Source organism: Poecilia formosa, unplaced genomic scaffold (assembly GCF_000485575.1).
Source record: "Poecilia formosa unplaced genomic scaffold, Poecilia_formosa-5.1.2 Scaffold62, whole genome shotgun sequence".
In the NCBI taxonomy this organism is placed as follows: Eukaryota; Metazoa; Chordata; class Actinopteri; order Cyprinodontiformes; family Poeciliidae; genus Poecilia; species Poecilia formosa.
This window is the reverse complement of record NW_006800001.1, coordinates 848860-861953: the sequence shown is the minus strand read 5'-3', so window position 1 is coordinate 861953 and position 13094 is coordinate 848860. Positions and strand designations below refer to the sequence as shown.

The window sequence follows — 13094 nt, the reverse complement described above, 5'->3', positions numbered from 1 at the left end:
TTAGACAGAAGAACCCTCCCCCCGCCCCCCCCCAAAAAAACAGTACAGATACAATAGATATTTGCAGAGCTTCGCTGCTCAGGTTTAATAATATCCTTAATAGAGAAGTGTTCTCACACTGAAAATTTTGAAAAAATGAAACTTTTCATTGAAGTCAATTTATGCAGTGAGGGGGGAAAAAAATACAACTGTACGTGTTGAGCTTGTTAGAAATGGGAGTGACAGTACCACCAGCAACTTCTGGCTCATATCAATGAATATTAATTAGTAGCAAAAGAAAAGGGACAAAAAATAAATTGCTCCAAAATGAGACTGTTTGTAGTTTTTTTTTTTTTTAGTTAAAGTTGAACAAGCTAAGATAGCTTCAAAAGCAGACTCAGTCTGTAGAGACAGATGAATTATGCATCAAGCAAAGAGCTTAGTAGTCAATGTCAAACGTTCTTTTTTTTGGTTATCTGACTCGCACATTGAGTTTGTGTACAGCAACAAAAGCACGCAATTCAAACCACACCTACGAACACATTCAGGCACATCCACTCGGGCTCAGACCTTCACACGGGTACTGAATGCTAATCCTACAAGAGTGTAATCCTTGATTGCTCTGTTGCTTGTGGTAATTTACCTGCTGTTGTGACAGAGTTTGCAAGTGGAAGGATATGGACAAATATATTCACACATACGTAGCCGATGCACAGAAACACAAAGCAGATAGCAACCCTTTGAATTCGTTTGCTTTTACAACAATTCACTTCAGCTAAACAAATCACTGCCTTTTTTTTCCCTAATGCCACAAACATAAATGACAAAGCATGAATATTTGACTCAATTAAATTCACTTGTTATGCCCTTTAATTTAATACACATTGAAGCAATTTAATTTAGAAATATCAAAAACATCTGCACCCAACTGTGTCAAAAGCGATTGACATTTTGTAAATAAATAAATAAAATAAAAATAGAATCCAGCTTTTCAGTAAGTTGCTGAATATATTAGGGTAAGACACTATTTATAAACATAAATAAAATGTATAATGTAGCAATTATAGAAACTCACTCTGAAGCTTGATCTGGTTTATCAAACTTCCTTCTAATTAAAAAGTAGTAGTTCCTTACTGCCATAGAGAGACAGGTGAAGATGGACATCAGACCTGGCATAACATGCTTAATTTCTCATCAAGAAACTGCTATCAGTATCTTATCTTAGAACAGTAAATATCCACCATAAATGATGTTTAAGGTGGATATTTACTAATAATATAATATAATATAATATCCAATTACAGACAGCACATTCATTCATTCTTCCGTTCCTGATAGAGTTGCACATTATACTGAGTTACAATCGTAAAGTAAATGTGTGCATTTGAATGCAATGTCTGGTAGGTTAAACTATTTCAAGTGTATTAAAACTCTGCTTTAAAAAAAATTTGATTTCTCTATTTCAACATATTTCCCTCTGATTCATGCACATTTCTGACAGACTAGACAGAACCATGTGGGCAAATACACACAGTCATTGCAATATTCAGCAACATAATATCATGCAGTTCCCGTTCCTGATATTTATAACGTCTTTCCTATTTCATCTGTTTTAAAGTAAGTTTTCAGAGAAAGGAGTGCCAAGTTATACAAACCCTAAGAAAATAAAAAAAGGGAAGGTATGTGAGGTATATTTTAAAAAATACAACATTTCTTACATTTACTGACTTTTATTTATTTGCTGTTTTTATAAACAGCATGTAAGCCATGCTTCTGTTGAAAATATCTTATATGAGCAATTGTGAAATAAAATGGGGCTGGCAGTGTTGACTTTTTTTTCCCCTTTCGAATTTCTCTGCGCACCTTCTATAGGGGACAGGTTGTCAGGTACAGAGACATCCTTTTCAGAAGGAACCATGGCTTGTAGTGTATGCAGAATGCAGTTTTGCTCTTTCTTTAAAAATCCGAGGACATCTGCAGAGAACTTCTGCACAAAGAAAAAATATCTTCCTCTAAAATCTAGATTTACTTTACTGCATTACTTGTGCTACACAAGCTTGAAACACTTTTTCTAAGTGCACCTACATATTAACGTTAGATCTCTGATATGACTAGAGGTCTATGATATGACTGCTGCTATATTTATTGATGACAATCTGAATAGTCCTCCTGATTTTTTGTTTTAAACACACATTTTTTTTTTCTTTCAAAGCAAAGATCTGTGATACTTACATATATACGAATGGTGCTTCTGGAGGTAGAAAAGTCCGTACAAGTTGGTATCAGCAAAATGAAACACATGTTGAATTTTCTAGAGTACAAATCTACAGATCTGACTCAAGTTTGGCTCAGGATCCCAATCCTTGCATTTTTAAATGGCTGGTATCAGAGCAGATGAATGCACTAAAGAAAATCAGCTGATACTCTGATTTCTACATTTTACCTTAGTCACATCATTAAAGCCATTAACTATAAACACTGCAAACTGCCATAAGGGATCTTGGTGAAACATTCCAAGTGCTTTTGCTTTCTTGTCTATAGTTTGACACCATCTTATAACAAATAAATGCTGTCAATGCTGTTTTTAGCAAGTGATCTTGCAAGCCTCTCTCACCACCACTCACCAGTAGACAAAGCAGAGGACACTTATTCCACTCTGTGCCCATATTGCAAATAAATCACATCTTTGCACAGCTGAGCCATGCTATTGATCGATGCTCTCTGATCACGCTAGCTCTTCTAACTAGTGACGCACCCCTGGGCCGGGTTGTGTGTCTGAGTGAGATCATTTGATACCTGAACATGGGGATGTGACGAAGCTGTACCAAACTGTACCACTGCAACCAACAAGAAAGTTCAACGACTTGGGTATTGTTTTACCAAAGGAGGCCAGCACCAAGATTTAGGTAAAATGTTGCAGAACTAAACTAACTTCATGTCAAATGTCAAAATTCCAACAGAAACATGTAGACAAAATCCCAAATAAGCTATTTAGAGATGTTATCAGTATAAAAAAAGTGTAGGTCATATTTCATCGCCTTCCTAAAGTAATGGCCTAAATCACTACCTCTTTCTCTCAGAAACATGTTTTAGGCAAAAATATCACTTTTGGCAGAAAATTACTTTGACCATTATTTTAGGAAGGTGACATTATATGAAATTTACAATACAAACTCCTCTGACATTTCTGGTATAGGAATTGCATAACACATACATATCAAACAAACCATAAACCACAACTAAAGCAACATCTTTTGGGGGGTAAATGTTACTGAGAAATATATATATAATAAACTATTTTGTTTTTGTATCAACATCTAAATTCAAGATAAAGTCTAGATGAAAGCACGGTCGCTGCTTAACCTCTTGCCACAGTGTTGCAGAAAGCAATGGTGAACTTAAATGTTCCACCACAGGATTTTTCAGGCTGCATACAAAGAGCAAGAATTGTAGAGGGAATGAATTAGAGTTTAATTCGATAAGGAGGCACATGTTTCATCATGTCAAATGAAGAACTGAAGATGACCACTTGACATTCACACACACACACACACTCATGCACAAGTCTCTATGCTTGCACGCACACCAACACCCAGTCAACACTCGGAGCTGTCCTCGTACCATGCCAGAAAGCAATTACGGATTCATGCCTCCTTCACATATGAATGAGCTCAGAGGTTCCTTCCTTTACTTACAAATACACAACAAATATGCACACCCAGTGTGCACGTCAGTGTTATCTGTGCTTAACAAATCCACAGTATGCGTGTGTGCGCGCGCGCGTGCGCTCACATGCGAGAAGCTGTGCATACAAATAAGACTGCGAGAGAAATTTCTCTGCACTGGTGTGTCTATTGTGCAGTCTTGGTATGTGTGGGTGTGGGTGCTAGCGTGTGCAGTGGAGGGTAAAGCGACAGGATTAAACAAATCAGAGGTAGAGGGAATATTCATGAAGAGGGAAGTGAATGCAACCTATGAGAGAGAAAGAAACCGAATGTGACAGTGATGAATTAAATGATGAATAACCCTTCCAGTTTGCATGGACAAACAGTAGTCCATGGCAACCATCGGTCTACGATTTACCTTTTCCTCATTATAAGGTGCAACGCCACTAGGTGCGCTGGAGGCACTCAAACATTTCTCCATGTTAACCTATCAAGACAGGAAGTCAGGTTACTGACTGATGCCTTCAGGATCTGTCCTGCACATTGATAATTGATGATAGTTTCCAACATTTCTAATATGCTGGACAAAAATATGTAGTAATATAATTCTTAATAGTGCTGTAATAGCCAACCGTCCTTGGATGTGAACTCTGAAACCATACCAGTCAGTTCTTCATATCATCCATAAACTAGTAATATCTATTTCCTGGCCAAAGATGCAGCATGGCTAGGTCAAAAATAAAACACGAATTTATGACCTAAAGGTTGCATTCAAGCTTTCCCTGTTTGATTTGCTTTAATCAAACTCTAGTTCAGTTGTTTAGAAAGTCCGGTTCATTTGAGGGGGTGTGAATGTGTGATCAAATGCTGGTGCAGATCAAAAAAGACTAATCATAATTTAATTGTTGATATCTGAATTATATGTTTCAGATAGCCTGTAATTAAATGCAGAGATCGAAGCTTCCATACTAATTAATGGTAAATCTGACATCATTTATATTAGTCATAATGTAGTTAGAGATTTCTCAAACAGGTATTTTGTCTAGTCAAAATATAATTAGAGATATCTTAATTTACTAATATGTCTGGCCATAAACCAAATATATGTAAATTTGGTGAAACAAATTTTACGTTAAAACAGCATGCCACAGAGACAGCATCTTTTTTTTTTTTTTTTCTTTTTCGTGGAGGATTAAAGGTGCTTGTTGCTAGAGGTTGATTTGCACCCCTGGGTGTTGACCATCAGCAAAGTCTGGTGGTCCAAAAAAAAAAGTTGCTTCTGAAGACAAAAAAGTCCTTTATCCCCTCATAAAAACTAGAAATAGGACCAAGCTTCTGAAAATCTATAAGTTCTTAATGATTCTCAGATTTTACTAGTATCATCCTGATACTATTATTTTGAAAGCTAATTTCTTAGTATAAATTCTCCATTTCTTTTCTTAATTCGTGTGAAATTTATTTAGAGTTAATACGGATCTTTCATTTTAATTGAGATGCTGATTACCTTTGAACTGATTCCAAAATTCGTAGAAAAATCCACTTAAAGTTTTTACTTAAAACAAGTATGGTTCAAATGAGAAAGTCAAGAATTTTGCCCTTCAGACTGATTTGTCAAAGATTAGGAGACTAGTTGACTGTGATAGATTGTGATACTTTGTGGCTTATTGAACTTCTTCTCGTTGAATAGATATCAAGCATGCTAATGAAATGCATTCATTCTGGATAAAAAGGGGATATAATCTCTGACACATAGATGAGGGATTAGCAGTGTTCCTCTAGATACAGAGATTGCATTGTGTTGAAATCAATTACTTGTGTCCAAATTTAACGTTTAGATTCTTTTGAATAGTTGATGTTTGCCTTTGCAACTTGACAATATGTCTGTGTTCTGAATTACTCCCTAAGAATTCACGATAGCAGCAACAATAGCCTCAAGGTATTAATCCAAACCCAGGAGGAGAAAAAAAAAGTAATTCTTTTTTCTATTTAACACAAGAAACTTTCTGATAGCAGAAGTGTTTTAATAATGGAATCTGAAGCAGAAAATTGCCTCTGCTAATCTGCACCAACTGCCTCGTTTGACTGAAGTAAAAGGTGAGCTCTTATTAGAAAAACATTAGTCGACCCAGCTAGTTTGATTGCTAACTTTTGCAGCAAAAAGAAGCAAAACAACATCCAAATTGCTTTCTGAAAAGTGACGGTCGGCAAAGATGCGTGAAGAGTTGAGGGGGGAAGATTAGGATGGAATTGTAAGTTTCTCATTATTTTTTTTGTCTCACCTTGGTGGTGTGTGGCTTTTTATGAAGAGAGCTCAAGCTCTTGGTTTTTGCAGGGCATGACAAGAGGGAATTAAGTAATAATAAGAAAAAGAAAAGATCGAAGGGGCGTAGCATTTTATTATTCTCCATGTCTGAGGGGGCACTGTTTGTGTTTGTGTGTGTACCGGGGGATGCTTATTAATGACGAGGATTTTGGTTGCCTTAAACTAGCAGCTGTGGCATTCTACTTTACTTTTTAATAATACACTGAATGAAAAGGAAGCGAAGAGAGGATCAAAGATGTCATGGTTGGGTGAGATCAAAAGAAACGACAGAGCAGGCAACTTCTATTGTAAGAGGCTTTGTGAAGCTTTTATGAAAATGCTATGAGCATAACATAGTTCAGCTCACACTAATCTTACTTACCAATCACGCAATATCAGAAACACAGAATATTTCTACAAAGTATAATTTGGCAGTCATGGGAAAGATTTATCCGACCTTTGCTAAGTTATGGCACAAACTTAAATCCCAAGTTCATATACTGCAATATTACATCCCTAAATTTTATCTCAGCTCTGCAGAAACACAGTTCTATCTCGAATGGGAATAAAATCCAGGAGCAGTGGAAGTCGTGTGCTGCAGACAGACAGAGCTCTGCTTCTATCTTTCTACGCCGACACATGAAATGCTAAAAACAGATGGAGTTGATTGATAAAAATTTGCACTCAGTTAGCCAGACTGATTGATCCCTACCAGTCTCGCTTTGTGGGGACAGAGGAAAAGGAAGATTTTATAGGATAAAGGCAGTGTTTCATTAAAACAGGTGACAAGCGAGAACAAGATAAGGGGCCCGTGTGTTCATGGGATTGTGTGTGACGCCTCATCGCTGATAACTGCTCAATCAAGAAAACTTGTGGTTGAACGACTCACTCAAGTTGGGAAGGATAAGGACCTTCTATCAGTGTTCATCTTCAGCTTTGTGATTTCAGACTTTCAGACAGTTTTTCGGTTTCTCCATTTAGCTTTTTATTTAAACAGTTTTACTTTTTTTTTTTTTTAAAGTTAGCATTTCAAGCTTATGGTTCAAAATATGTTTAGTTGAAAATCACAAAACAATAGTCAGAGAAAATAAAATACAAAATGCAAATAACCTTAGACATTGTCTCTAAATATGTTTTGTATTACACACAACTCTTGTGTATTTTCTTCATTGATGGTGTAGCATAGTAGTTTTTTCCCCCATTTTGTTCACTAGTTTCAATTATCATTAATATTTTTTTGTTATCTTTATGTTATGCTGCGACTTACAAAGAACTTTGGGTAAAATTGCAGTCCAAAAGTAAATCTTAAATGTGCTTGATTTAAATTAATCAACCAGATACCACCTGCTGTACTTTCAAATAACAAATAGCAATGGTCAAATACAATGTTATGAATTTTTCAGGGTTAGTAATATATTTGTCAGGTCTTGACTGAACTCTGAACTGTCTGGGCTGTTTGCATGTTTAATAGCAGAGACCTAAAAATTCAATCAAAACTTAGAAGGACAGAAAGACAGAAATGAAGAACTAAAAGCAGCAACATGCATAGCAGACAGTAACCTGTACCTCTTATTCAAGTATTCACCTCTACAATAGCAGAGGTGTAGAGATTCAGATGAGACAGTGGGCTTTAAACTACCAGGCTGCACAGTCACCATTTTGGACGAATCCTCACACAGACACCTGAGGTTCACTTAGATTCTGCCCTAGAGTAACAAGGTTCTTTAAGAGGATTAATAGATTTCAAGATCTTAAGGTAAGCCCTGCCCAGATGTTGTGCTTTCTTTGCAGTCAGGTGCTATTTGGGGAATATGGGTTGCATGGACACCCCAAGGCAAAACTCTTCTAAACTCCTTATAGCAAGTCAACCATGCAATATGTCTCCATATGAAGGCAATATTTTGATATGGAATCACATGAGCTTCAGGCAAGGAGAGGAAGTAACCTGTGGGCTAAATATATGTATTCTGAGTTCTTGAAGCACCTGAGGTGAGACTCATCTTCACTAAAGCTTTGCCAAACATTTTGGCCAAATATGTAGCTTCATCGGGCAATTTATTAGTTTGTATAAAGGGAATTGTTAACAGATGTCTTGGTAAATTGCTGATCCATGCAACGACAAATACACAAAGGATGAGGAAGAAGAACAACAAAATATAAACAGACTGGATTTGTGGTGTATACAAATTATCATAAATCATTTAAAAAGATCCCCCTGGACCAGCCCAAATTATTTTTATCACATAGAATAAGATGAAACCAACACACTTTTAAACAATGCTAAGAAGTTTCATTCATGAAGTACGAGGAGGGAGGCACAAATTATCTTTTTTTTGTTAAATTAAGAGCATTCATAAATATCTAACTAATTTGTGCATGTAAAAATAGCTACGATTAAAAAAAGAACAAATTTTACATTCCACTATGATTATTGTCAGTGTTAAAATGTTGGAGTTGTAGCAAAAGCCTACAAACAATAAAGTGAGCACAAAAACAAATTAAAAAAAGACAGAAGATGGACATGTAGAGTTTAGTTGCCAAGAAAGAGTTGAAGAATTTCTTTTCTTGTGTCATTTTAGCTAAATAGCATAATGTGTACTGCTCCAATCCTCCCCTGAACAGTTGGTAAATAGAATAATTACTGACTGGTCAGTGTAGAGTGAAATGACAGCATGACCACTCCACAATGAAACACTGCCCTGATGCTGACAGAACATGATGAGCACATGACTGTCTGAATACAAAATGTCCCACAGTGTGTGGCAGAGATGGAAAAGGGAAATTGGGAGTGAATTTTTTGTGTGCACAGTATAAAAATAATAGCAGCACACCGAGGCCAAACTAAACGCCTTCCTTCAGCAAACTTGTGCTGCAGTGATCTTTTAACCTCGTCCATGCAACTACAGAAAATAGCAAATCTTTACAAATGCAATCATTTGGACAAAATTTGAGGACTGCATTGTGTGGAGCTGAATTGAATGTGTCTGGTACTAGAAGATGTCAGTGTGGCGGATGAGGTCATCGTCCATCAGACAGCACTTACCATAAACTTTTTAAAGATTTTCGCTGTAACCCACAGTGTCTTGCCTAAGTATTTATATTCCTTGAACTTCATATTTTTTTATAATTACAACAATAAATCTGACTGTATAAAATTAGTAATAATGCATTTTAAACCAATACAGTAGTGAACGTGATAGTGAAGTGCACAAATCTGGCCTTCATTGATGGAAAGGCATGCAAAGTTTCCCTTAAGGTATGCTGCAAGCTAAGTGTGGGACACAGCAAACATTTGCTGCTTTTGTGATGAAACACCACAATAAATATGTCAGCTCACATGCAAAAAAAAAACAACAACAAAAAAAAACCCAAACAAAAAAAAAATATTTGTGCCATAAAATAAACAGTGTACATCACCCCCACCAATAACCATTTTGGAGCCTGCTTTGGTTCCATAATCTAGCTATATACTTTCTCTGTCACAATCAAACGAGAGGTCCTGACAAGTAATGAAGGGTTGAAGTCAACCAAACAATATTACATTCCTGATCTACCCGGATTTGGGGGTTGTAGAATGGCAGTGAGTTAATAAAAGGATGCAAAGCAAAAAAAAAAGCACCAGCAGTGGCACAACAAAGTTGCAAGTGTGCAGAGAGCAGATGATCACAGCAACACCTGATCCTCCAGTGCCATTTGATCAGAGAAATATGTAGGGCAGCAGAACTTGATGCAGCTGATATGATAAGAATGGTCTGTAACATCTTTGCATGTATTTAAAGCTCTGAATGAATTAAAGAGCTTACATGTGGAACAACACAGAGCTTAGCTAGGTAACAGCTGTACTGTTGACATGGACTGACTTTGGTTTCCTGTTCCTTGCTTCGTGCTCTGAAAGCACACATGCCCAGTAATTTTGGAAGACAAGCTTGTAGGAGTTGCAAATACAAAGTCATCCATAACGCAGGATTCGTGATTACGTTTTCATTGGAAAAACACAATTTAAAAGAAGCATTATACTGCTTCCAGTGGTGGCAGCATAATTCTGTGGGGATGTTTATGTTCAGCAAAGCCTGGGGAAAAGGTCACAGCTCTTGGGAAGGTGGATGGAGCTAAATGCAGGGCAATCCTAGAAGAAAACCTGTTAGCGTCTGCAAACGCCTTCAGTCTGTGGCAGACTTTAACATTCAGCCTGAGTTATGATGGGAGTGGTTCCGATCAAGGGAGTTCAGATCCAGGTTTTTAAGCAAGTCTCATGAAATTTAGAAAATTCAAATAAAACGTGTAGACATGTGCTAATGAATGCCCAGAAGAAAATTGAATACATTCTGACTAAATGATAAAAAGCAACGAGAATTGGTGTTATGAAGCAGAATTAATTAGCAAGTCCCACACACTCTGACAGCGTCAGCATGACAGTAGGTACGTGTTGAATAAAACTGGTATGCTTTCTTATAACAGGTGAGGTTTTTCTCGCAGGAGCATCATGTCCTTCATGCAGAATCAGAATATGTTTATAGCACTTTTGCGCTTTTGTAACAGTGCTGTCAGCCTGAATAGCAGTTTTAGGCATGCTTTGTCAATACAACAGGGAAATGAATTTACTAAAGCATTGGTTTAATCAAAATAGAGTCTCATAGAAGGATACAATTGGGAGACAAGCTTAAATAATTCATTCCAAGGGCCTATAGCTAAAACTCAAATAAGGCACATTCTGATAGCAACTTAATTTTATTCTTGTGAGATCTTATGCTAGGATATCCTATCTCATCCTTACACTGAAGCATGCCTGTTTTTGGATGAATTCCAATACAAATATTCCATATTATGTTTCACACTGAAGAAATTAGATTTTTTTTTAATAAATTTCCAACACCAAAATAGATGTCACAGTTTTAAAGACCAATTTCATGTGTAATATCTCTTTAAGAACTGTTTTGACACTTCACTAAGATTTTACTACATATTCAAGCATGGAAAAAAAGTAATTGTCCATGTTAATTTGACATCTCTGTCACAATACAATAATAGAAGAAATGAGGGGTGATAATAGTAAATTATCACCCAGTCTCACAACTGTGAGTAAAACTGTTTAACAGGCAGCTTGAGGCTGGAGAGTCCACATTAGCAGACCTATAATATTGCAAATAGCCGCCACACTCTGTTGTCTGACTCTTGTTAAATTGTTGTTTTCTCACTGATGGTTTTCGTTCCACTGCAACACAATAAAATTTTTATCCGTTGGATTTGCAAACAAATAGAGACAAAATTAAAATCACAAATAAAGTACACTTCAAAGTACGCTGCGTAAACTGATTTAGTACTACAGACTGAAAATGTAATGAGGCAGTGAGGATGAAACTTAATTAGAAATGGAACAGCTCAAATATTTAGTGTTTACCGTATCCGTTCTCCAGTTTTAGCTGCGGCCTCAAAGTACTCTTCAGCTGTCTGTTTGTAGTTCTGAAGGTTCTGCGGGGAAAACCACAAAGATTAAAATGTGAGAAATTATTTCTAAAATGTCCAAGAGCTCAAAACATGTAGTATCTTCAGAGTACAAAGTAGGCTGCTCATTCAGGCTTCTTTTAATTCAAGAAACTGTTTCTGGGGTTTTAACATAATTCTGATTTGAAGTTGCATCATTATTACGCATAAAAACATGACTGTCAGAATTTTCTATTCAAGTTTAATGAATCAAAGCTTCACAACTTGAATATTTACGCAGTGTTACTACAGCTGCAACTACTTTTTCTGCTTTAATTTATGCATGAATAGGCCAGAAGTGATGAGCAAAATGCAGAAAGCACCACGGAAATGTCACATTCCATAAATTAGTGACCTTTGGATTTTACAGCCTGCTTACAAATCTGAATATTGACGCTCTGGTGGTACTCCATAATGTTTGATTTCATGCAAGAAACTCTGGCATTTAAATAGCAATTACAACCCAGATGCAGCTTTTACCTGCTGGGCAAAGTCACATACAGCAGACGTTTACCTGAATAGTCAAGTGGTCGCAGTGTTAAGCACACTGCATTGTGGAGAATAAAGAAGATAGCATTAAAAAAAAAGTGTACCATTTGATATCTAAAAATAAATTCTATGTTAGCTGCTCGTGAGGATCACCTTAAAGGCGTAGTGTCAAAATATGTGAAAAGGTTTGTCTAAAAAAAAAAAACCCTCCAAACATAAACTTAATCTCTTTTTTGCCACCCTCTCATACACATTCACCACAGTAATCACCATTTTAAACCAATAACCGCAGCTCTCGAGCTTTTACTTAATAACTCCCTATATTCCCAATAGATGAGGTGATGGGAGAGGAAGATAATTGAAGCGACTGTGCAGGGAAGAGATGGGATCAAACACAAACCTCCCCCACAATCCCTAGCCCTCTACTCCTTCAGTGCCCGCAAGTCATTTTCATATCTCATTATTTTAGGCTCATCTACAGACAGGCTTGCCCCGGTTTGAATGTCTGACGTCGGAAAAGACTCAACATATTCTCACAGGCATTTTTTTTTTTTTACCTAATCTGTTCAACTTCTATTCTTTGTGATGTAGTAATCTGACCCTGTATCATTTCCTTTCTTACTCATTAAGGCTTTATGGCAGAAGTTATCCCTCTAAAATGGAGCACATTCCAGATCAACAACTATCTCTCCAGAATGTGATACTGTACTGACTTTTTACAACTGACTTTGGTTAATAAAGGTACAGATGAATATGAATGAATAAACTACAATCCTGTATCACAATAGTTAAACCTCTTTAATAAAATGAATATCTATTTTCTTAAATTAGAAGTTCTAATAACTAAAACTGAAAACATAATCATTGAAAGTGTTTCCCCTGAGTACAATTATAATAAACTAATCAAGTTTCATAGGTCAAAACAGGATGGAATAAGAAATGAAACCTTAAAAATAAGACATCTAGTATGATTCACTCCGGCATCATATACAGCTGTGTAATAGCGACACATCAAAGACCAGGTTAGTCAATGTATTTGGGAAAAATGCACTTGGCTTGTAATATGCTAGTAGATGTAGTAGAATAAAATAAAACAGAAATACCCAACTGTCAGGATATGTTAATTCACAGTAATTCAATCATTGTTTGAAAAGGGGTTCAAAATATTACCTTCAAAC

At 36.4% G+C, this 13094-nt stretch overlaps 1 protein-coding gene across 5 annotated transcripts in view; it reads right to left on the bottom strand.

The window, feature by feature from the left end:
- Positions 1-13094, bottom strand: part of chchd6b (coiled-coil-helix-coiled-coil-helix domain containing 6b) — an 81869-nt gene that overhangs the window by 36146 nt on the left and 32629 nt on the right. For all 5 annotated transcript variants that reach the window (XM_016672512.1, XM_007554212.2, XM_016672513.1 and 2 more), the window contains one exon: positions 11345-11415. In XM_016672512.1, the coding sequence (XP_016527998.1) occupies positions 11345-11415 (71 nt within the window). The remainder of the gene's footprint in view (positions 1-11344; positions 11416-13094) is intronic.